General features: G+C 49.6%; 1 protein-coding gene across 1 annotated transcript in view; it reads left to right on the forward strand.

The window, feature by feature from the left end:
- The window catches only part of LOC146785134 (kazal-type serine protease inhibitor domain-containing protein 1-like), a 258,978-nt gene extending 232,284 nt beyond the window's left edge, over nucleotides 1–26,694 (forward strand). The window contains exon 4 of the mRNA XM_085636179.1: nucleotides 26,391–26,694. Coding sequence (XP_085492305.1) covers nucleotides 26,391–26,464 — 74 coding nt within the window. The 3' untranslated portion in view covers nucleotides 26,465–26,694. The remainder of the gene's footprint in view (nucleotides 1–26,390) is intronic.
- The last annotated feature ends 216 nt before the right edge of the window (nucleotides 26,695–26,910 follow it).

Consider the following 26,910-nt stretch of genomic DNA (forward strand, 5'->3'; position numbering starts at 1 on the left):
GTAATCTTAGATGTCAATCTATTGGTGGGGTTGTCTGTTATTGCAGTGTAGTACTTTGTGGTGTGTAGTTGTTTTAGACATTCTGGTGCCGATTCGGATCCTGGAGAAACCGGGTACGAACCGTCGGTCGGAGGGTTTTCTCCGTCCGACTCGTACCCGGTTGTAAAACTTTACAAACATGCAAGTACGATTCGCACGGAAACACTATTTCCGTACGAGTCGTACAAAACACCAACCGAGGAAAATAAACATACAAATGACATCCGGAAAAGCGCCGACGTGACGTCGGGACGCATGCAGCCTGCGTTCCACGAACCAGGAAGTACGATTCGCACCGACGTCATCCCGCACGGAGAATATTTCCCGGAAGCCAAAAACTGCCGGGAAATCAGGACGACGCGCACAAGGAGCACCTGTACGCGACGGACAGACATGGACCCAAACCTACGTGTCATCCCGGCCCTCATAGCAGTCGACCTCCTCTACAGGTACCGACGCAGACGCCGCAGAAGGTCAAAACAACACCCAGGGGCAAAGGGGGGGGGGGGGGAGGGTTAGGACACAAAACCCCCACCCAAGTCACACAGCTCACATGCCCTGGACATACCTGACCTCCAGGCCCTGGTCACTTCGAGGGGGTGGGGGCGTGTCCAGCAACGCCAGCGTCCACCACAACGGAAGTGGGCGACAACGCGAACCGGCAACACAACAATACAGGTACGTACCATGCCCACGCCTTAAGAGCGTGGGTACGAGTCGTACCACGCCCACACCTACGTCACCCCAACAATGGCGGTACGGGCCGTACCCATGTGCCAAAGGCCTGGGTACGGGCCGCACAAGCATTCCACAGCGTGGGCACGGGTATGTACGGACCGTACCCCCACCCACGTATGTATGGAGCGTACCCCCACCCCAACAGTGTATGTACGGACCGTACCCCCACCCGCGTATGTATGGAGCTTACCCCCACCCCAACAGTGTATGTACGGACCGTACCCCCACCTGCGTATGTATGGAGCGTACCCCCACCCCAACAGTGTATGTACGGACCGTACCCTCACCTGCGTATGTATGGAGCGTACCCCCACCCCAACAGTGAATGTACGGACCGTACCCCCAACCGTGTATGTATGGAGCGTACATGGCCAGACGCAGGAGGGGTGGGTGCAGAGTCCTCCCAGCAGTGCCCAGACACAGGAGGGGTGGGTGCAGAGTCCCCCCAGCAGTGCCCAGACACAGGAGGGGTGGGTGCAGAGTCCTCCCAGCAGTGCCCAGACACAGCAGGGGTGGGTGCAGAGTCCTCCCAGCAGTGCCCAGACGCAGGAGGGGTGGGTATAGAGTCCTCCCAGCAGTGCCCAGACGCAGGAGGGGTGGGTGCCTATCACTCCCAGCAGTGGGCGACAACGCGAACCGGCAACACAACAATACAGGTACGTACCATGCCCACGCCTTAAGAGCGTGGGTACGAGTCGTACCACGCCCACACCTACGTCACCCCAACAATGGCGGTACGGGCCGTACCCATGTGCCAAAGGCCTGGGTACGGGCCGCACAAGCATTCCACAGCGTGGGCACGGGTATGTACGGACTGTACCCCCACCCACGTATGTATGGAGCGTACCCCCACCCCAACAGTGTATGTACGGACCGTACCCCCACCCGCGTATGTATGGAGCTTACCCCCACCCCAACAGTGTATGTACGGACCGAACCCCCACCCGCGTATGTATGGAGCGTACCCCCACCCCAACAGTGTATGTACGGACCGTACCCTCACCTGCGTATGTATGGAGCGTACCCCCACCCCAACAGTGAATGTACGGACCGTACCCCCACCCGTGTATGTATGGAGCGTACATGGCCAGACGCAGGAGGGGTGGGTGCAGAGTCCTCCCAGCAGTGCCCAGACACAGGAGGGGTGGGTGCAGAGTCCCCCCAGCAGTGCCCAGACACAGGAGGGGTGGGTGCAGAGTCCTCCCAGCAGTGCCCAGACACAGGAGGGGTGGGTGCAGAGTCCTCCCAGCAGTGCCCAGACACAGGAGGGGTGGGTGCAGAGTCCTCCCAGCAGTGCCCAGACGCAGGAGGGGTGGGTGCCTATCAATCCCAGCAGTGCCCAGACACAGGAGGGGTGGGTGCAGAGTCCTCCCAGCAGTGCCCAGACACAGGAGGGGTGGGTGCAGAGTCCTCCCAGCAGTGCCCAGACGCAGGAGGGGTGGGTGCCTATCACTCCCAGCAGTGCCCAGACACAGGAGGGGTGGGTGCAGAGTCCTCCCAGCAGTGCCCAGACACAGGAGGGGTGGGTGTAGAGTCCTCCCAGCAGTGCCCAGACGCAGGAGGGGTGGGTGTAGAGTCCTCCCAGTAGTGGCCAGACACAGGAGGGGTGGGTGTAGAGTCCTCCCAGCAGTGCCCAGACACAGGAGGGGTGGGTGCAGAGTCCCCCCAGCAGTGCCCAGACACAGGAGGGGTGGGTGCAGAGTCCTCCCAGCAGTGCCCAGACGCAGGAGGGGTGGGTGTAGAGTCCTCCCAGCAGTGCCCAGACGCAGGAGGGGTGGGTGTAGAGTCCTCCCAGCAGTGCCCAGATGCAGGAGGGGTGGGTGCCTATCACTCCCAGCAGTGCCCAGACACAGGAGGGGTGGGTGCAGAGTCCTCCCAGCAGTGCCCAGACACAGGAGGGGTGGGTGTAGAGTCCTCCCAGTAGTGGCCAGACACAGGAGGGGTGGGTGTAGAGTCCTCCCAGCAGTGCCCAGACACAAGAGGGGTGGGTGCAGAGTCCCCCCAGCAGTGCCCAGACACAGGAGGGGTGGGTGCAGAGTCCTCCCAGCAGTGCCCAGACGCAGGAGGGGTGGGTGTAGAGTCCTCCCAGCAGTGCCCAGACGCAGGAGGAGTGGGTGTAGAGTCCTCCCAGCAGTGCACAGACGCAGGAGGGGTGGGTGCCTATCACTCCCAGCAGTGCCCAGACACAGGAGGGGTGGGTGCAGAGTCCTCCCAGCAGTGCCCAGACGCAGGAGGGGTGGGTGTAGAGTCCTCCCAGCAGTGCCCAGATGCAGGAGCGGTGGGTGCCTATCACTCCCAGCAGTGCCCAGACACAGGAGGGGTGGGTGTAGAGTCCTCCCAGCAGTGCCCAGACACAGGAGGGGTGGGTGCAGAGTCCTCCCAGCAGTGCCCAGACGCAGGAGGGGTGGGTATAGAGTCCTCCCAGCAGTGCCCAGACGCAGGAGGGGTGGGTGCAGAGTCCTCCCAGCAGTGCCCAGACGCAGGAGGGGTGGGTGTAGAGTCCTCCCAGCAGTGCCCATGGAACGCAAAGGGTGGAGTACCCACAGATACAATGCCCACAAATGTCAGTCAGGTGCACAAAGACCCTGCAGTACATGTACCACATGTGTGCGAGGCTGGGAGTACACACATGCATAGCGCCTAATAGAGAACATGTCCGCATGAAGTCATTTCAACAGTCTACATACACAAGTACAGTGACCACCAAGGATGCCACGAATGATGCAGGTGGAGACATCGCTCAGCATGCATGTGCAAAGTTGAAGGAGTCCGTCACACACCCAGCTGATGTAGACACAGCTCAGCACCACATATTGGAAACACCCTGCAGGGAAGAAGTCAGGTTACACAGAGGAAGGAACACACCTTGGGACGATGTCACCATGCAGTAACTGCTTACATGAACAAAGTAATTTAGCCAACAGCTTGTGATGGCACACAGATACCAGGGTCCACCCTATGACCAGCACAAGACTACATTTCCCACACACCCAACACATTATCACCACCCAAAATCATGGAGCAGGTCCACCAACAGCAATACCAGATAAACAGTAGTGTTCCATGGAAAAAACAAATTGCTTTATTCAGCAGGATATAAGTAAGATTCATCATAAATGTCAATATATACAAGGCCCATAGGGCAGTCCATGACTCAAATACGGATGGGGGACACAGTGGGACGTGTGTCCCCTAGCTTGCCTGCACAGTCAGACTCCTTTGTCTTCCACAGGGGGGGGGCATCATGTTGGGGGGAAGGACCAGGCACTGCAGGGACAGGAGGGGCAAGGGTAGGTGTTGTGGGTGCAGGGACGGACGACTCCAACACAGGGGGTTGCGCAGCGCCAAAGGTGGATTGGAGCACGGCGCTGCACACTACTGCCAGGTCGCCCAGCGTCTCCCCTGCACCCGAAGGAACCACAGGCCCCAAGAAGGGGGGGTTGTCACAGGGATGGGTCGCAGCGCTACCCGGGGATGGTGTGGACAGGGGGGGGGACTCAACCACCCTGACCGGGGACTCCTTTGACCGCTTGCGGGGTGGTGTCACTGTGGGGCTCAGGGACAGAGCGGCCATGAAGGAGTCTTTGCTGGATTTGTGGCCAGGAGAGCTGAGGGGAGTGGATTTGGAGGGAGTGGATTTTGGAGAATGCGGACTCCCACTCTGGCTGCGTGTCTTACGTTTGCCCCCCGACGCAGTGGGTGTGCCTACTTCACCCTGTGTGTGCGTGCCAGGAGGTGTGCGCTTGTCCTTCCCTGCTGGTGTGGTGCCTGTGTCTGGTGGGGTGTGTGCATGCTGACGTCTGGGTGTACGTGGGACAGGCATGGGAGTGGGAAGTATGGATGGGGCATGGGTAGGGGGTGGGACGAAGTGCTGCAGGAGACCCACTGCTGCAGTCAGTGTCGAGTCAATAGACCGCAGCAAGTTGCGTTGGTCAGCCTGCGATGCTGAAATGCCCTCCAAGTATGCCTCCATGTTGTTGAGCACTCGGCTGTGGCCATGGAGGACATTAAGCATCGCAGCCTGACCAACTTGCAACTGCCGCAGGATGTCCACAGACTCTGCATTGGCGGCAGCAGTGGAGACAGGGGCAGGGGGTGCGGTGCCTGGCAGGAAGGAGACACATGGTGACCTAGCACGCCGGGAAGGGACACGAGCAAGTGGGAGGCCGCTGATGGCAATGGAGGGGGCGGGGAGAGATGTTGTGCTGCTGTCAGCTGTTGGAGCAGCCTCCGCCCCCTCGGAGAGCTCAGCCTCGGACCCGTCAGCTTCATATTCTGTGGTGGCAGTGGACAGGTCCTCCGGCTCACTCCCCTCGGCCTCAGTTCCACTCGATGTGCCAGCTAAGATGTCACTGCTGGCACTGGTGCTCGGTCCCTCCGCACGGTCCGTGCCAGTGTCTCCATCCGTGTCCCCCGACGATGCTGTGGGCAAGGTGAAGAAACAGGAATTAATCACACACCTGTATACATATGTCACATGAGTCAAATCTACATAGGTTACAGTGCATAGCCTGAAAAGAAAGATGAGTAACATCTACAATACAAGGTACATATATAGGCCCTGCAAAACACAGTTGGTTCACCCACCATGCCACTGAGAAACTATGGAGAGCATGACACAATTGCAAATGACATGATATGGATTTGGACAGAGGAGCCAGGCTCTGGGGACAATCCAGCACTGCATCTGCACCACACAGCGTTGCCGTAACTAGTGATGAGCAGGGACCATCTCCATGAACTTGTGGCACATGCTGCAAAGGTAATACTTAAAGACATGCCCAACATGAATGGGTCACTACACCTCGAGTGTATGTCCAGACAAACATCACACACTGGCCAGACCGAGCAATGAGATTTCAGGTGTCGACATGTAGGCCTTGCCCGCACCAACCACCCCCTACATGAGACAATATGATGAGACACAGGAAGCACTTGCATCTCTTAGTCTGGGAGAAATACACATGGGCTGCAAGAAACCCATATTGGACCCAAAATACCCCATGTGCGCCTGTACAAGGATCTCATTTACAAATGGCCATCATCAGATAATTGTAACAAGACACACAGGCACTGGCCACCGAGAGTATGAAAGCGGAAAATTAGGTCAGGCTGTACAGTGGACACTTGTAGAACACGTTGCGTAAATATACATGGTGCCAGGGGACAATGGCACAGAGCACATCCTATGCTGTAGACACTGAGAGTGTCCACATATTGTGATGACACACATGATACCTAGCAAAATATGCCCCAGGGGACAGTAGTGGCCACAATATTCCAGGGTCCTGAATGGTAATGACTGCAACACAGGCCACCATCCCTGCACTCTGCGTATCGCACACTCATGCACATCATGTCACAGGCCACAACATAGGACATGCTTGCTGTAAGGCATTACACTTCAGAGACATACTCCTATGTCTGGACTCAGCATCAGTGCCAATTGACATGGACCCCACAAGTACTGAACTGGACAGGGCACAGGCAAGGTCCCAAAACCTGTTACACACCACCCCCACACATGATGCTGCAAGCATTGGTCATGTGGATAAACTGCCAGCCCAGATGACCTTGTGAAAGAGTGACTACACACAGACCAGGGAACACATGGCAAGGAGGGGAAGGGAGGAAGGACAGCACCGCTATACTGTGGGTGACAGGACCTGCACCGCACATTTAAACACTGGCAGTGTATCCATGCAACTGCGCACTTACAAATGCTGGTGACACACAACAAACACACATGTACCTACCCCCTTCCTGCTGCTGCTTCTCCCGTAAGCGCCTGTCCATGTCAGGAAAGACCACCGCCAGCACACGCTTGTGGATATGGGTCAGATGGCGACGCCCATGGTTCTTAGTGCCCAGAGGTGAGTCCCCCAGCAGGACCCGTGCGATCCTCCGCGTCCAGCACCGGATATCCTGCCAGCGTTTTCTCACCTGGGCCAGGCGCTGCTTGCGACCATCCGTCCTCCTCACGGCACTGACGGCGTCCCTCCAGATCTGCTCCTTGGCAGAGGCGCCTACCTGTGGGGTTGAAAAAGTGAGACTACATCAATACACCTGCCACATGTCACAGAGACACACATTAGAACAATTTTGCTGGTTTCAACAAGGCATAGTATGCAGCCAAAGCATTGCACCTTTGTCACAGGGACATTTTCCTCTGAGTAAGGGCAAATGCACCACGTGCCATTGAAAGTACACAGGTGGCATGAGGGGTATGACACAATAAATGATCCAGACTCACACTGTGCATCAGAAGGTACACCAGGATTATGTGCAGCACCTCAAAGCAGTCACATGCCACAGGACACTGACGCTACCTCAGCAGAGTACACAGACACACACAGGCACAGGACATTCACCTGCCATTGCCAACTGCAGCTACAAACCTCACTCTGCACATGTGCCACTAGACTGGGGGGGCTCACAGGTGTGGGGCTGGCTCTGCACGTCAGACACACAGCACTGCTCCCTGCTCACATCAGATGGGCAGGGTATATCCATCCCTCATGCAGCTGGGGTGCTACACTCCACATATGCACCCACCCACATGACAAGGGATTTACACACACACCCATGTCCAGGGTACGAACACATCATGTGGACACTCTCAGCACAGGTACACTGAACAAACACACATCTGTGGGTACAGTCACCTGTCACACTGGGGTGACCACAGAATCACATGAGGACTGTAGAAGCAACATTCCCAGGAGGATTAGACAGGCAGAATGTGGCATGCACCATGCAGTGATTGTCACAGTAAACACAATGCAAGTGAGGACGGCAGACATGCACCACAGCATGCTCTGGCTGGGAGACATCAGGCATTCCCCCCCTGGGACCCCCCTACAGTACATCTGGACACAATGGCAGAAGTCACAGTCACGAAAAAGGGACACAGTCTGTGCTAGTGGACTCAGCACTCACCTGAAACCCTGGTCGGCCATACAGCATGGGGTACTGTGGGAGGATGACATCCAGCAATGCCACATTCTCCTCCAGGGTGAAAGGCTGGGCCCTCTTCACAGACCTTGACATGGTGCCAGGGAATCACGAGCAGCAGCAGTGTTGTGGAATCAAAAGATGTGCAGGCAAGTGCTCTCTCATGGGACCTGGCTGCCTTATATCTGCCTTGCTGGCCTGTTTCATGCACAGGAGTACAGAGTGATTGGTCACTCACATTTGCATCCTATGTTTCCTCCAATCCATTTAAACCTACCCCTGTGAGGGGGTTAGATTTTTTTAGAATTCAGCATGATGTCATTTCAACAACAACTTTGCAACAAAGTAGATTATTTCAAACCGACTTTTGCAGGCCACCTCATTCAACAAATTCACAGTTTAAACTCGGTCTCCATGGCAACCAGCATGCATCTCTGGCTTCATACTTGTCCCTCATGTGTCCCCTATGTAAATTGGAAATTCACACACAGGTACGGTGCGTTCCGGGGCCCTAGGGCACCCCAAATGCATAGCAACGGGCCGTACAGGCGTGTGTACGGTCTGTATCACTATGGGTACGCATACGCGTGCAAACCCATAGTGATACGGACCGTACACACGCGTGTACACTCACTATCACTATGGGTCTGCTCGCATATGCGTACCCATAGTGATACGGACCGTACACACGCATGTACGCTCACTATCACAATGGGTGTGCTCGCGTATGCGTACCCATAGTGATACGGACCGTACACACGCCTGTATGCTCACTATCACTATGGGTTTGCTCGCGTATGCGTACCCATAGTGATACGGACCGTACACACGCATGTACGCTCACTATCACAATGGGTGTGCTCGCGTATGCGTACCCATAGTGATACGGACCGTACACACGCATGTACGCTCACTATCACAATGGGTGTGGTCGCTTATGCGTACCCATAGTGATACGGACTGTACACACGCCTGTACGCTCACTATCACTATGGGTGTGCTCGCGTATGCGTACCCATAGTGATACGGACCGTACACACGCCTGTACGCTCACTATCACTATGGGCGTGCTCGCGTATGCGTACCCATAGTGATACGGACTGTACACACGCGTGTACGCTCACTATCACTATGGGTGTGCTCGCGTATGCGTACCCATAGTGATACGGACCGTACACACGCCTGTACGCTCACTATCACTATGGGTAGGCCTACGGCAGCACTCCCATAGTGATAGGGAACGCACACACGCCCTCAGAGCGAATGTACGGTGCCTTTCACACATAACAGTGTTGACAGGCAGCACACAGAAAGGAATAGAGCTGAGATACTTGTCCATGGATGGACATCAAGGCATTGTCTGTGCAGTACTACATGTGTGGGGCACAGGTGTGAAAGGCTGTGATGTGGCACATTGCTCCTGAGTTGTGAAGGCAATAGATGTATGATGAGATGTGTACAGATGTTATGTGTGATGTTGCACTATGCGCCAGACATGCCCTTCACTCCTTTGACATGTGTGCATGTCGTACAGAACACTTGAGATAAGCGTCACTGGCATGGCACAGTCAACAACACACGCAAGTGTCCCCTGATGCCCGCTACAGGGGTTACCACACCTGACATGTGACTACCCACGTTGCACGATGTGACTATGTATGTGTGGTGTGTTCCCAGTAGCTTGATGTTGGTGTTCCCTCAAATGCATCTGCAGTTGCTGCAACCAACATGTGTCTGTGTGTAGATGGCCATGGCACACTGTTACGCACACCAGGCCACATGTGGTATCGGATGTAAATTGTGTATGTATGCATGGGACACTGAGTAGCGTAACAATGACCTGTCTGCATACTCTCAATGTATGTGTGGTCAGTCATGACATGTACGCCTTCATGGCAAGGTGTGTGGGCTGTCCTAGTGTAATGTCATGTGACCTGCGACTCTAGTGTTCCGCTACCTGTCTCTGCAATCAACATCCTACATCTGCTGATATGTTGATGTATGTCACTCCTGTATTGCGTCTGGCTGTTCACTTACACTGGGACACAGCTAGTCCCATGCCATGGGATGTGGAGGTTCACAATCCTCGTGTGTAGCTGGGTCTTGGTAGGAGTGTTACCTGGCAGCCATACATGTCCAGGGCATGTAGCACAAACCTGACTCCGTATGTAGCATATGTGTATTGACAGATTAACATGTGCTCAGTACATATAAATTGTTGTTGTAGTGCACTCACTCTTCCTTGTCACTTCCAAATTACTGCAGAGCGCCGCCTCTTCCCCGACCAATTCCGGACTTGGCTGACATGCCGAAGAATGACTGTATACGCTGCTACCGCTTCCCCCAACCGTTGATTGAGGAGTTGACGGCAAGGCTGGCACCACACCTGCAACCGCTGCACAGGTATCCTACGGCACTGACACCCAAGCTGAAGGTAATGGCAGCCCTACATTTTTTTGCCACGGGTACCTTTCAATATACCATAGCTCATGTTGGTGGCATGTCCCAGACCATGTTCAGCCGTGTGCTGCATGATTTTTTAGAGGCCATGTTGCTTCACCTGGATGAGTTTATCCATTTCCCAACTCCTGAACAGTTGACAGGTGTCAAGCGTGTATTCTATGCCCTGGGAGGGATGCCCCATGTCATTGGGTCCATAGATGGGACACATGTGGCTTTGCTACCACCACAGGCACATGAGGTAGCGTACAGGAATCGCAAGCACTACCACTCCATCAATGCCCTTGTGGTGTGTCTGTCCAACATGGTGATTTCACATGTCTGTGCTCGTTTTCCAGGATCAGCACACAATGCCTACATCATGAGGCGTAGCAGGGTGCCTGAAATGATGACGCAGCTGCGCAACGAACGAGCATGTGTTGTTGGTGGGTACACTCTGTCTGTCCTGTATTTGCGTAGACTTCCTGCCCGACTGCTTCTCCTGTCCTACTTATGTCCATGTGGTTTCCATGTAGGGGACGCTGGCTATCCCAACATGCCATGGCTGATCACACCTCTCCGCAACCCCAGCACGCCGGCCCAGCTCCGCTACAACACCGCCCATGGCCGGACAAGGTGAGTGATAGAGAGGTCATTTGGCCTCCTGAAGAGCCGATTCAGGTGCCTACACAAGACCGGCGGCGCCCTCCCATATGCCCCGGTGAAGGTCTGCAAAATCTTCATGGTCTGCTGCATGCTGCACAACATGGCAGTTGAGAAAGCTGTGCAACTCATCCTGGATCAAGATGATCAGGACCATCCACCCGTGGAGGACGAAGGGCTTGGCAATGGGGCTAGTGATGTGGAGGATGTGGTTCCGCAAGAGGGCATCCATCGGCTCATACGCGACTTCTTTGCTTAGTGGTGAGTACCAGTGTCTGAGTGTGCACGCATTGGTCCTTGTGTGGCATGTGTTGCAATGTGTGTGTCCATCTGCATGTATGCCACGTGAGTCAGAGGTGTGTGTGGATGTGTCACTCGAGTGATGGTGCCAGTGATGAGTGTATTTCCACAGTCATAATTGTGACCTAGCATGTTGTCATCCTTATATGTGTCGAGTACATGCACATGCAAGTGGATGAGCTTTTTGTGGCTGACTTCTTGTGTGTCTCTCATCCCCAGGTACTTGCGCATGCCGTCTGCTGGTTGCATTGTTGTGGCACTGCTATTCCTCATGGGCACGTCATCGTGTGCTGACTCAGCGTTACACGCACGGACAAGTTTGGAAGTCTCCTTAGGGTAAGGGATGCATCAGGGGTGTATTGGGTGTGGCAGTTGTTTACGATGTGTGCACACTGCCCCTGTCGATGTTTGGTTCCTCTGCAGACATGTTCCATCACCATGGGACACATGACATGTAGCTGGATTCACCTGAATAGATGGTCAGACTTGTTGACAGTCATCTGTAATGGGATAGTGGATTGTGATGAAGGCATCAATGTGTGTAACACTGCCCTCGGACACATACGGTTTGCATTGGCTTGACATGGTGTGGGACTTCCACATCAGAGGATCAATGGTGTATGGCAGCCTCTCCGTGAGCAGCAGGGGGTGTTTAGCTGTTACCCGACACTTGTGTGCCAGTTCCATGGATATCAAGCATTTGTGGTGCAGAAGGGGGGTGCCAGTGTTGGACCCACATGTTACTCCACATGACCTGTGTATGTGTACTCCGAGTTGCCTCTGCATTCCGGAATACGTGACTAATAAAGGTGTCCCTATGCCTCCAAGGTGCCTCTTCTCAGTCAATGCTGGTGTGTTGCCACGGTGCATACGGCATGTCTGGCATGGTTCTCAGTGATAGTGGCTATGTGTCTATGTGTAGAGTAGCAAGATGCAAGCTGTTTGTCTGGGATTAGACTCTGTATTGTGCATGATGTCCATGACTGTGTGGGTATTGTGACATGTGCCATCCCCATGCATCCAACGTTGGCCAGGCCACCATTCTCTGCATCCACCTGACTCAAGCTTGCAGGACATGGTTCTGCCACCTGTCTACACATACCTGGGTGCCCCCCAGGACACTCCACATGATCCCTGACCTCTGCGCATGACTGTTGCTGTACTCAATATGTCTGTCGGCATGGTTGTGCGGCCACCCCCTCAGCTGGTTGGGCCCATCACGGGTGTGTATGGTGCTCCATGTCTGTCTTGCCTAATACACTGTGACCCATGTGTGTCCTGTGCCAGACTCAGGCCCCAGGGTATGGATGGTTGAAGTCATATGAGAACTCAGGAATGGTTAGATTTTACAAGACACATGTAATGTAATAATGCAAAATGTAGGCATCATCTCTTGATCGTGTAAGTTTTTATTTGTGTTGGGGTACATGTTGGGGGGGGTATGACAAGAGGGGCTTTCCGGGTGTGTGGAATCCAAAGTTCACTGGGGGAGTTGGTATCCTTGCCATTGGAAATCATCAGAGTCCATGCCACAGTCTTTGTCAACATTGGTCAGACAGTGACCAGCAAGTCCATGTGGCAGAGAATGTCATTTGCTGATGTGCTGCTGTTGGGCCAGTGGGCCAGGTGCCAGGCCAGGTGTCCTGGGAGATGGTGCTGTTGCGCCGACCCTCACGGTCTTTTCCGTGGACGACCCGCCCTCCTGCGGGAACCCTCAGAAGCAGGCCGTGACGATGCTTGGGATGCTCCGTCGGATGTATCCTCCTCCTCCTGATCCCTCCCTGTGGGTGGTGATGTTCTTCGCCTGGTGGCACAGGGAGGGTTGCCCATGTTGTCGGCTATCCGACGGAGTGAACGGTTAATTCCCGTGAGCACCGTCACGAGCTCAGCCTGTCTGTCCTCCATCCGTCCTTGGTGTCGCTGTTGACAGGCATGTTGCTCCGCATGTTGTTAGGCCTGCTGGGTCTTAAACTCCTCGAGGGTCCCCTTCATCTCGTTGAGGGTGGACACAACCTGGCTCATGCCCGTGATGTCCTGCCGGTATGTGTCCAGGATGTTTCTTACATGGGAATATACCGGTTCCGCAGCCAACTGGTCAGGCTCGCGCCTCCGCCGTCCTCCACTCCCACCACCCCTGCCCACTTGCACCCTGAGGGGTGGCATTTGCGTTGTCGCCTGCCTCCTCCTGGGTGCCCGGTACACCGTGTCCCTCCTGGTCAGCCTGGCTGCGTTGTGGTGGTGGGGCAGGGATCCTGGGTGTCTCCTGGGATGTGGCAGGAGTGGGGGTGGTGGTTGGCCCAGTTGTACCTGACGCAGGTGCTGCAGGTGGTTGGACACCAGAGGGGCCAGGTTGGTCGGGGTCGTCCACAGAGTGGTGAGAGTCGTCGCTGCCCGTGGGATCGTCATCCCGCAGAGACAGGTCCTGTGAGTCTCCCCCCCCCAGTGTTGGGGGGTGATCCACGACGTTGACCTGTGTGTGAGAGAGACACATGGCCCAGTGTTTTGCCATGGAGAAGAGAGGGGGATTCAGGCACTGGCCACCCTTGTCTACATGCACGCAGCCCACCTGCAGCCCACCTGCTGACGAGCAGACATTCCCACACCACCCAAGGCTGAATTGGTCTCCCTGTGTATCCCTTTCTCACTCCCTCTCTGTCCCCCTCTCCCTCCCTCCCTGTGTCAGCCTCCTCCCTCTGTCCATCTCCCTGTGTCTCCCTCCTTCTCTCTCCCTCTCTCCCTCCCTCTGTGTGTCACCCTCTGTCACCTCAGCCCAGCTTCCTAGGCACACACTGTTTGCAGATCTTTGAATGCCCCTTGGCTTGTTCATGTGAGTTTGTTTCTGATCTCCAGGCACCCATTGGGTGTAGTGTCTGTGTCTGCGCTGCTGCTGTGGTGGTGTGTGCTGCCATTCTTTCACAGTGTTGGCTGTTCATTAGCTGCTGTCATGTGCAAAAAGTGCCTTCACCCCCATGTCTCCATGCAAGGCGTCCGCCATTTGCAGGCAAGTCTTTCCTGTGTGGGGACACACTGTTTGTCTGGCTGTGACCTAGGCCATATGGGCAGAGGGCATTGTTGTCTGCTTCTGAGTTGCACTATGTGATTTTTGAGGCCCACACTCCCGCCATCCGGGTTACTGTGTCTTGTGTTGGTGTTTTCTGTGGCCTGTGACTTGGCATTGTCTAGCTGGGTGCATGGGGCATGGTGGCGCTAGTGGCATGTGCATGTTTATGGAGTGTGGTTGAGTCATGCGATAGCTTTGGGGTGGTTGCGTGCATGATTGTGAGTTTGGTTGTGGATCACGTTCCCCCCATGTGAGGTGAGTTGTTTGTGTACTCACCAGGCTCTCGGAGTCCTTCTACTCCCTCCACTCCCACCAGCGGCAGCATGGCCATCACCTTCTCCTCCCAGGGATGGTAGTGTACCGGTCTGCGGGGCGGCCCTCCTCCAGTGATGTTGGCCTGGTTGTGGTCGTCGGTCATTTTGCGGCGGACCGTCCTCCGCAGATCGTACCACCTGGCTTGGCATTCATGCCTGGTCCTTCTGGTGGACGCAACAGCATTCACAGCATCGACAATCGTCTGCCACATGGCTGTTTTTTCGGAAATGCTGGTCTGTCTGACCAATGTTCCAAAGAGGTGTGGCTCGACTCTGATGATTTCGTCGACAAGGACCTCCAACTCTCGGCTAGTGAACTTTGGATTCTTGTTAGTGGGCATGGTGAGGGGTGTGGGTGTGGATGGTTGTGGGGGGTGTGGGTGTGGATGGTTGTGGGTGTGTGGGTGTGGTTGTGCAGGTGTGTGTGTGAATGTGATGAGGGGGTGTTTGTGAAGGTGGTTGTGTGAAGGTGTGCAGGTGTAAGGTGTAGTGGAGGTTGTAGTATGGTGCAGTTGTTTCTCTGTGTGGTCTGGCAGCAGTGGGTCTGTTGCAAAGGATCATGGTTTGTGTGTGTTGGGCCTTTTTATTGGTCCATTGGTGGTTGTGGCTGTGTTTGAACTTTGGGTGGGTGTGTTATAAGTGGTTGTGTTTTGGGCCTCTGTTTGGGAGTTTGGCAGTTGCAGGTCAGTGAATAGGTTGTATTTGTGCTTGTTGGACATGTTTTGTGGCTTTGCGCGATTCGAATGGAGTCTTCTTGTGTTGTTTTGCTTTGTCCTGGTTGTGTACGTGTGTTTTTAGCGTCTGTACGGTGCGTACATCGACCATTTTGTTGTACAGTGCTGTCCTTGTCTCTGGCTTGGAACGACTCGTACATGCGCAATGTTGGGTGAGGGTGCTGGTGCTGGGGCCTGGGGTGCGCTCCGTACTTAGACTGGTGGGGTGTGTGTTCGCTCCGTACATACACGGGTGGGGGTACGGTCTGTACATACACTGTTGGGGTGGGGGTACGCTCCATACATACGCGGGTGAGGGTACGGTCCATACATACACTGTTGGGGTGGGGGTACGCTCCATACATACGCGGGTGGGAGTATGGTTCGTACATACACTGGTGTACATACGCGGGTGAGGGTACGGTCCGTACATACACTGTTGGGGTGGGGGTACGCTCCATACATACGCGGGTGGGGGTATGGTTCGTACATACACTGGTGTACATACACGGGTGAGGGTACGGTCCGTACATACACTGTTGGGGTGGGGGTACGGTCCGTACATACACTGTTGGGGTGGGGGTACGCTCCATACATACGCGGGTGGGGTATGGTCCATACATACACTGTTGGGGTGGGGGTACGCTCCATACATACGTGGGTGGGGGTACGGTCCGTACATACACTGTTGGGGTGGGGGTACGCTCCATACATATGCGGGTGGGGGTACGGTCCGTACATACACTGTTGGGGTGGGGGTATGCTCCATACATACGCGGGTGGGGGTACGGTCCGTACATACACTGTTGGGGTGGGGGTACGCTCCATACATACACGGGTGAGGGTACGGTCCGTACATACACTGTTGGGGTGGGGGTACGCTCCATATATACACGGGTGGGGGTACGGGCCGTACGTATATGGGTGTATATACACGGGTGGGTGTACGGTCCATACGTACGGGGGTGTACATGCACGGGTGGGGGTTCGGCACGTACATACGAGGGCTGGGGGGTGGTTGGGCGCGTACATACGGGGGCTGGGGGGGTGTTCGGCGCGTATGCGGGCATATGTCTCCATGGTTGCTATGGGAGTTCGGTGTGGACGGTGTTTTTTCCATACGGTTGTAACATCGGACGCACAGGATGGATCGTACTTGCGCGGTCGGACTTCACTTTTCACATTTGTATGGTAAATCGTCCGGGGACGTGTCGGACACATTTTCCGACCCGAGGACGTGTGGGGAATTATTCCCAATGCGATTCATATGGACTTTTTCCCATGCGAATCGTACTTGGCAGTTTGTATGGCACTTGTACGATTCGTACGGTAAAAAGACCGGATACGAGTCGTACGGGGAAATTTTTTCCAGGATCCGAATCGGCACCTCTGTGTCATAGTCAGTAGTTGACTGGATGACAGTGGCACCGCCTTTGTCGGCCTGCTTTATGATGATAGTCACGTCCTCAGCCAGAGATCTGGCAGCCGCCAGTTCTGTTCTAGACAGATTGTGAAATGGTTTGTTGTAGGGGTTAGCCAATTCATTGAGTATGTTTTTTTCAAATGCTAATACTTCTACAGGACTCATACTGTTACCAGGTGTAAATGTAGAAGGGTTACGTAACCCTGTGTCAACCTGATCGTCAGTAAGTCTGTCTTGAAAAAAGGCTTTTAGGCGAACCTTTCTGAAGAAGTTCTGTAGTTCACACTGATCTCTGAATTTGTCAATCTTGGGGGTGGGGACAAAACCTAGGCCTTTCTTAAGGACCATTGTTTCTGCCTCAGTAAGTTGTCTGTTTGATAGATTTACTATCAATTCTTCTGACCTCTTGTCTTGCTCCTTGTTTCTATGTTGTTTGGAGGTTGTTCCTGCCACTTCACTTGCTTTTGCCCTCCTCTTCTCCGCCCTCTTCCTCTGCCCCAACCTCTGTCTAAAAAAGATGGGTTGCTATTGTGGAAGAATTGGGGTTGTCCTTGGTGATACATTGGATATTGCCAATAAGGGAGCGGAGGAGCTGGGAAGGACGGGGTAGTGTAATTGTAATATTGATTGGGTCTGTTAAACCTTCTAGTATTATTACTGCCTCCACTTCCAGTGCTGGAGTCGCTGTTAGTGGAACCCCTTCTGTTGTCTGAGCTCTCATCGCTTGAATAACTGGTTTTAACTGTGGTATAATCTGCTTTCTGATAGGGATACACCTTTTCCTTATCAATTTTTTGTTTCATCAAGTAGTCCTTATTCTCGGTTATCTCAGCGTTGATCTCGGCCAACTTGGATTTGTAAGTCGTTAGTTGGATAGTGGTTTTTAAAGCCCCTTCAGCGATCTGTATCCTGATCAACAGGGCGTCTGCAATTCTTTTTGCTGTGGTGATGATTAATATAAGCCAGTCCTTAGTGCATTTCCAAGCAACTAGAGACCATTCTTTTTTAAATGTGGCATCTTCTAGGAACAGCCTGGGGCAATATTGGCCCGTAAGTATTCAGTCATTAAAGCCCCATGTAGAGTGACTTTGCTGAAACTGACCCTTATGAATTACTCAGCACCTAAGGATTAGGCTGGTGGAGCACACCCAACTTTGTGTAGCCTGACGCCTGCCTAAGTACACTTCCTCCCTTCAGGTTGTAGTGGAATTTTTTGTGCTATGTAAAGCAACCCAGCACCCAGATCACCCTCGTTATATGGGTGTGCTGCATCTGTAACTATGAAACAAATAGTGGATACTTTACTTCTCCACTTCAGCTAAGCGTTGTGATAGGAGGAATATAAATTAACTTATTTGATGCTCTTTCTTTTCCACGGTTCTTGAATACTCTTAGATGCCCACCTTTCCCACACAGAGGCCTGTCATTTGCCACATGAAAGGGTTTTGACTGACCTATAATGGCAGCTAAGTGCTCAGTTCTTCTGTGTCCTCCCTGGCAGGTAATCTACTTGAATTTTGTTTACTTCCACCTCACAGAGAGTGTCTTGGAGATGCCATAGTACTGAGTGATCAGAGCAGGCACTAGAACTTACACATGGTACACGTGGTTTGTGGCATTGGCTATGTTTGTGAATGCACACTACAAATCTCCAAGCAACTTCTGCAGAGACAGCACAACTGTGGGAAAAACGCTCAAGTTCAACTAATGGAGCAAACATCTCCAGAAATATGCATCCCTACCAGAAAAGGTGCGAAACCTCTCCATCATCAGAAAAAAAGTAATGGTTATTAAGCATGCTCTCAGCTTGCAGCAGCTGATAAATGTGACAGCTGTGTGGCCCTTTAGCAAGGAGATCTTTAACCTGTGATGCACTGTACTTGGCAAGGCTGCATTGGTAAAGCCGAAAGACCTGGCTTACATTCTGAGTCCTAACTAAAACATTAAAAAAGTATACTGCAGTAAAAAAAGGAAAATTAAAAATAGATTGCTTTATTTATTCTATGCATCTATAAACTGAGGAAGTGATGTATGTAAAAGAAATGCCTCTTTTTGCATGCTCACCCTTAAAAGTTTGGACTGATGCTGCTGTTTTTTTCACTCTGAGGGTGCACTGAGACCTGCTAACCAGACCTCAGGGCCAGTGTTCTAACCCATTACAAAGTATATGTTGAATTGGCTGTCCCCAAATGGCATAATGTGACTTACTTATAAGTCCCTAGCAAGTGGTACCCAGGGCATATAAGTCAGAGTTTCCACCCCTAGGGCTGCAGCACTGGTTGTGCCTCCCTGTGTGGGACAAGATACAAAAAGGCTCCCAGTCTGACATCCTAATAACCTGGTTATCAACATCTCTTCCTACACTCATAGTCTGATTGAGATTAAAACCCTACAAAAAGGTAAATCTTTTGTACCCACATGCCATACCAACTCTCTGGAACTAGATATCAGCCTCTTCAAGTTTATGCGCACTTTGCGCCTCAGAAATTTTTTTGAAAACATTGTTGAAAAACGCATGATTGATGATGAGGACATACTAAAAGGCTGAAGACCAAGAAGTACCTTCATGGCTCCTGTTAGCCACAAAAGTTTCGACACATTTGAATCTCTAGTTAAGCATGACATACAGTCATTCAAATTCCGGAAAAGATCAAAACATCGCAACTTATCCGTCAAAGAAATGGATGTGTTAAGAAAATTAGCCAACAATCCCACTATCATTTGTCAAAATGCTGATAAAGGCGGGGCACTTGTTATCATGGATACTAACTTTTACAGACAACAAGTCTACAACCATGTTATGGATACGGAGACCTATATCAAGCTGGAAAACAACCCGACGGATCAATTTTTACACATTCTCAAACTTATACTGAGTAAAGTAATTGATGACGGGGTGATCACGGAAAATGCAAGAAAATACCTGATACAAACCAATCCTAAATCACCTGTATTGTACATGTTACCCAAAGTACAAAAGAGCATCCGTCAGCCCCCATCCAGGCCGATTGTTTCTCTCAGAGGAAGTCTTCATGAACCAGTTGGCAAATTTCTTGACAAATATCTACAACCCTTCGTTTTAAATATGAGAACATACATTAAGGACACCACAGACTTCATTACTAAAATCAATTAAATTGCACTCAAAGAAAAAGAAGAACTATGGCTATGTACAGTGGACGTAAAATCATTATATACTTTAATCCCACATGATTTTGGTATTGCTGCCATAGAAAACGTTCTGTTACATTCGAATCTGAATCCCAAAATGCAACTTTTCTTGATGGAACTACTCCACTTTATGCTTTATCAAAGCTACTTTAAGTGGGAAGACCAGTTGTTTTTACAACTCAATGGGACTTCAATGGCCAACTGTGCTGCACCAGCATATGCAAATATCTTTATGCATCAATTTGAGGAAGATAATATTTTGAGCTTAAACATCTGGAAAGAGCACGCCTTAATCGTCCTAAGGTATGAGTCATCATTTTAAACAAACAATTACAAAACACTGGCCCATATTAGCCATGGAATCAGATTTCAATGGACTCTTTTCTGAAAAACCCATCTTCGCATTCATTAGAGGTAAAAATGTAAAGGCCTTACTCACTCAATCATCGAAAGACATTCCAACTACCACCTTCACAGGAACAACACCCTGTTACAATTGCAGCAATTGCAAAGGATCATGGATGACACAAGGGGTAAAAAAATCGATTTAAGAGTGAATGCAACTTGTAACACCAACAATGTGACATACCTCTTGAAATGCTCCTGTGGCCTGGTTTACGTGGGCAAAACTGAAAGAAAAGTCAAGACCAGAATACTCAAACACAAGAGCTGCATAAGGACAAATAATATGAAATCAACAGTGGCTGCCCACTTTGTAGAACATCATCACAACATAAGCCAGCTGAAATTTCTGGTTTTGGAAGCAGTGGAAATAATTGAAGGAAGAGACATTAACAACTGCCTGCTCCAAAGGGAAATCCATTGGATCAACTTTCTGAACTCACTCAAGCCGCATGGCTTGAACAACAAAATTGAGTTTCTTTACTATCTGTAACTCCTGTTGCGGATTCTCTCATTAGTTTTACATCTGGGTCGCTCACCCTTTCACTTTTAGTACCTTATTTGTTTATTACAGTCTTGTTTATTCTCTACCCTAATTAGTCACCTTTAACATGTGCATTCTTCAGCTATTTTCGCTTTTTTTCCTTCACCTCGAGTTCATTCACTTCTCTCTCTGTACTTTTCACTTTAATACATTGTGTTTTATTTTCATCTATCTTTTACACACTTTCATAGTTGATGGATACATTTAGGTACTATCACTGGTCTTTCAGATCCTATTTCCTTTTTTCAACCTCTGGGTTTATTACGTCGCAACAAATATCTCCCACTTACTTTTACTTTCATCTGGTTATAACCACACATACCAAATTTTATGTTCCTCACATGATTACATCATCTAACAACCACGCCTAACAGACATCTTAGTTTTACTATTTTCCATTCAGTTACATTTCGTGTATATATTCCCGTAGACAGGTTTATGCAGAGGTTTAAGCCATGTAGCATTACATGTTATGTTGAAAGTTTGACGTTATTGAAGATTATGCTCTTGTTTTTACCGTTCCAATATGGTGCCCGCCATTTAATTTTGCAACCGGCTTCAGTCCTCTCTCACTGGTTTCTTTGCCGTCTATATACCATGGGGCTTTCTGTCCTAGTTCACTACTTCACATTATCCGAAGACGCGTACAATGCTGTCACGCGTAAGTACTTCGTGTTCAGTTCTGCATGTCAACTTCTTTTGCACACAACGGGGTGCACTTTACATTCCGGTTGCGGGTTTGTTTTAGTCTTATTGTCACCCATTTCAGATCACAGTTTCATGTTTAATTTTTACACTGTGCTGATGCTGTTCACACGTAGTTTACCTTGTTTTACAATGACGCTCATTTTATGTAGCATTCACCGATGCCAGGTCGTTGTATCTTACGCCAACTTTTTGTTTCATCCAACTATACAAGCCTTTATGCCTGGTTCACATTCGTAGTGGCTCGTGTTTGATACATGTTCACATATCTGAGGTTTTGCACACGTTGTTTCCTTTGTCCTTGTGATTTCAACCACATGGCGAACATGTTTTTACCCAGATGGCCTGTTTTCGTAGTAATTTGATATTATTTATGTGGTCTGGTACCCTCCTTCAATCATTACTTTGTTGAATTGTTGCAGAACTTGTCCCCTGACAAAGGGCTTTAATAGCCCGAAATGCATCAGGAGATAATTGTTTAAAAGGAAGTGATTGACGCTGTTATAAGTTCATTTTTAATGTTTTGATATGAGGACAACAATATCAAACAACAAATAAATGCAGCATACTACTACTGCCTGATTAAGGGACAAAGATTGTGTACTCAGTTTCATTTAACTTTACACCCAAAGTAGGGGTTCAACGCTGTTCTGAGGGGGACGTCCCCTAACTAGGAGACGCTACTTACAGTTGATGTTCCTACACTCTATGACCAGAGAGTGAAACCCTAGAGTCATGCAACAAATTTACAAACTATACACCTTGGTAGTGCGTGTTCCAACGCTGTTTATGAAAATTGCTAAATCCCAGAAACGCTGCAGGGGGTGCTTTTGAAACAATAAAAACTAGCAAACAGGCACCCCCAGGCAAAGTCAGCACCGGGTGCAGTGGCACCGGTCGCACCGCCCCAGAGTCAGCCCTGAGTTAGTAGCTCTGTTGACTGCTGGAGAATTGCTGCTGACTGATGCTGGGCGCCCCAAGAGACCAATCCACAATGGGCTAAACTTGCACTTGAGTCAGACGTACCCAGGAGTGTTCCCTGAGTCTAGATTGGTGACCCAAGAGGGACACTAGCCTCCAACAAAAGTTACATAGGAGCTGCTGCGCATGGAGCCTGAAGCTGGACTTTCACCAGGCTCAAAGAGGACTTTAAGGGACCCCGACTTTTGTGGTTAAAGTTGCCCTGCCCGATCCGTGGACTGAGGAATAACCACAAGGACACCCTTGTGGACTGCACAGCACCCAGAGCATCCTTGAGCATTTCCAACTGCTGCATCCTCAACATCAGGGCACTCAGTTACTCGTGCTGTAAAATTCAGAACTGGGCTGGACAACACTTTGGTGTCCAGGTAACTCCCCAAATAATCCTTAATGGACCCCCCGATGTTGTGTAGTACATATATAACCTATACAGGATCTGCGTGTTTGGATAACATAAACTGTGGGATTTGTGGCAGACTGATTCCGTGCACCCCCACCGGATACGTTAGCCTGTCTGTATCAGCTAGCTCACAGTGCCTCTAGAATCTCCTCTTTCAATGGAGAGAATAGATTCTGGCAATCTCTGAACATGACAACCCAGATCCTTCAGGATCGTCGTAATAATATACTACTTTTCGCTCAGTCACTCGTGCTTATTCAGTTTGTCTCAGAGAGATAGACAGAATAAACAGGCTGGGTGTTTTCAATAAGAATTTATTGAACAGTCGTTATTCTAGTATAGAATAGATGAGCTGCAACAACCATTAGACAGTAGCAGAGATATATGATTAGAAGCACTATGAAAGTAAAAGGATGGTAAAGTTCTACCATCTTGTAATAATCATGAATACATACAATTATATGAAACACATGATAAAAAGTGCGTATTCCTACGATGCATCCCCAACTAGATGCACCTAAACGTACCTAGCATCTGTGTAGGTGTTATGCCAAGAATCCCTCTAGGATCTAGTCAACCCCATTACCTGAGAAAGAGAGAATATGGGGCCCCGTCCTGGTCTCGAGTTGGACATCCCGTGAGGGATGTTAGACCACTGCGAGCTGGAGCGTCTTCATGCAGGAACCTCATCGTCTCTGGTCAGTGTGTCAGCAGGGAAGTCTCGGTCTCCTCTGTCCTTCTAAGCAAGATGTGATGTATATATACCCATAGGTCTCCCCAGGGGTCCTACCTTGCTGTGTTACTGTGTTGGCCTAAAGAATGACGTTGGGCCTGAACTTTATACAGAGATATTATACAAGAGTTGTTAGTCCTGCTGTTAGTCCTGCTGTGCTTCCAAGAAGCTTCATGCATAATGACATTCGAAACAGGGGAAAACCCGCATTCTGACTGCTGTGTTGTATCTAGGTAAATGGTCAGTCCCTAAGAACCATTATGTATGTAATGTAGGAAAGAATATATGTGCAAAGTTGCAATGTTACCTGTGCCTATATAGGGCACCTATATGGAATATAACACCGACTTTCTCCCTGCTGGATTTGATTGCCCCAGTCGGGCTCAGAGCAGTAGAACACAAGTCTTTCAAACTTCAAACGTTTACAAACTTTACAATTGTCAATGCTTGTTTGCAGTTGAACTGAGATTTATGTTTTCTTTTAAAAAATCTATATCTCCAGAACCCTCTTGTGCATTTTGCTTAGCTTGGCCTCTAAAATGTCAGAAAAGTATTATCTATATTTATAAATTGGTGACAGATTTGTTTCATGTTGTGTTACTTTCTTATTTCGTTGTTGGGTGGTGCTAAATGTTTTACATTAGTTCCTTTGTTTAAGCCTAGCAGCTCGAAGCCACAGCTACCAAGGGTTGAGCTAATGGTTTTACATATTACATGGTAAGGTCGCACAACCATACCATATAGTTAGGGCTCCCAGTTTTCAGTTTTTACTGATTTTTGCAGATAAATGCAGACAGAAAACATTCATTTTCTTGTCTGTATTTATTTTAAAAGGTGGATAAAAACGGAAATTAGGTTGCTTTTTGAGTAATTCTAAATACTGACTGCCATGACTGCCAGGCTAATAGATGTGTGGACTGATAGATGAGGGGGTTAAAAAAGAAAGGAATTTTAGGAAAGTGCTTTAACAGCAGTAGACATGTACAAGGTTGATACTGAAATTTGCATATTTTCATGTAAGTGCATTGATTTATCTTCTGCGGGTGTTCATAGCACTGAAACCTGGCAGACATCCTGGCATGTGTGCATATTTGTCGGTTAAATACATGTGGAAATATACTAATTTCAGCTTAATCTTTCCACAAAACCCAAAATAAATATGGATAAATACAGATAAAATTAGCAAAACATAAATATGGATAAATACAGACGGAAATGGCCAAAAAATAAATACCATAAAACCGGGAGCCCTACATATAGTACACCCAAATCCTTACAATGTATGATTATTCAGTGTACTTTTAAGAAGTAAAATATTCCCTCATGCATTGCAATACAAGCGCTCTATAGAAGGTGGAATGATACACCATACAGCCAGTAGCATAAGGTGAAAGAGCAATGTTCATCTGGGTGGATCCAAAGCCCACAAATTCCACTCTATATATATTATAAAGCTTTGGTAAGAATAGGCGTTAAAGACAGCTGTACTGAGAAGCCCTACCTAAAAATGGCTGGGTATAATGGCAAAAAGTAGTAAAGGGTCAACAGATAAATTTGCAGAGGAAGTCATAATGTTCTATAGCTAATTCTTTTCAACTTATTCTACTTTAATGGAAGTGTAAACATCCATGACAATAAGGGCCATATGTAGGTAAATTACATTTACCGATTCTTAAATACCGAATTTTACCGATTCGGTATTTATGAATCGGTAAATGTAATGTAGGTAAAAAAATACCGATTCGGTAAGTGTCGGTATTTTAGAATCGGTATTTACCGATTCGGTAATGGTAACTTGATTCCCATTGATTCCTATGGGCCAGGAGGGAAGCCAGTTACCATTACCGAATCGGTAAATACCGATTCGGTAATGGGGGGAGCACAATCAAGGGTGGCAGGGTGTCACAGTGACACCCTGTTGCACCCCTGATTCCTGCATGTGTGCACATGTGGCACACATACATGCCCTAAGGGCATGTATGTCTGCCACATTGCACACATCTAAGGGACAAATAATGCATTTACTAAGACATTCGTCATTTACCACCAACTTTCAGTTGGTGGTAAATAACGAATCCACACTACACCCACACACTCCCCCTACATCTCATTTCAGGATTCAGTATTTACAGAATCGGTAAAATTACCGATTCGGTAATTTTACCGATTCGGTAAATTACCGAATCCCGAAATGTCCCCCCTACATACCGAAAGCCTTAATACCGGTCGGTAACGTGATTTTTACCGAAAATCGGCCGTTACCGACCGGTATTGGGCTACCTACATATGGCCCTAAATGTATAAATAAATACCTTTCATGATGAAAAAATGATATTGAATGAGTGACACATCTGGCTTAATCTTTCAGATATTGTTCATCAACTCTGAGAGCAAAATGGAAGGCTGGCCAGCCAATTAAATTTGTAAGAGCCTTGATCTGGGTGCTCAGAGAGGTACAAGTTTCTCAGGGAGACAATGCAAAGAAAAACCATGGACATGTGCTTGTTTAGGAACACTTTTCTTGCTGTTAATGTGAATGTCATGATTTGTACAATGGAATATCTGAAAGGCTTCCTAGCCATTTTCAGGGGGGGGGGGGTTCTCGATTTTTGTGGTTTACAAATTCATGAAAGCATTTAACTGAATTGCTGAATTGAAAGACCTTGGGCTGAGCGGAGACCTTGTGCAATGGCAGTATCTTGCAGTGTCTCTTTGTCGCTGTTTCTTCCCTGTTCTTTCATTTAATCCCTATCTCTATGTCTTTGTGGTCAACCGTGTTTTTCTCATATTTGCTCAATTCTCTTCTGCAGATGCAGACAATCTTTCTCTGCACACCAATGAGGATCTCTCGTCAGAGATAGAGGAGTACGAGGATTACTACTGATGATGGATATTTGGGAACGTGGCGATCTCTACTCACTAGAGCAGATCCATCTGCCTATCCCATAATGATCCGGAATGTTCCAGAACCATCTGTGGCTCCCTAAGGCATGATCTATTGCGTTCAACTTAAAATAAACATGAATTAAAATACATTCTATTCTGAAAATTACATCCGGAGTACTTTCATAACAATGAGAACTAAATTAATGGAAGGTAAATCGATGTGTACAATGCAACCTATTAATAAAAATGTTTATAACATCTATGAGTAGGGAAATACTGTTTCTAAATTCTTCAGGTTTTTGGCTGTTTAGGAAATTATGGCACAAGGGTAAAAAGGGGCTTTGCTCACTTTCAGCCAGAACACAATCAGACTGGAGAACAAGAAGTCCAAGAAAAGGGTATGAGGCAACAGGCCTTCTTCATCTACTCACCTAGGATCTGAGA

Source organism: Triturus cristatus, chromosome 11 (genome assembly GCF_964204655.1).
Source record: "Triturus cristatus chromosome 11, aTriCri1.1, whole genome shotgun sequence".
NCBI classification, from domain to species: domain Eukaryota; kingdom Metazoa; phylum Chordata; class Amphibia; order Caudata; family Salamandridae; genus Triturus; species Triturus cristatus.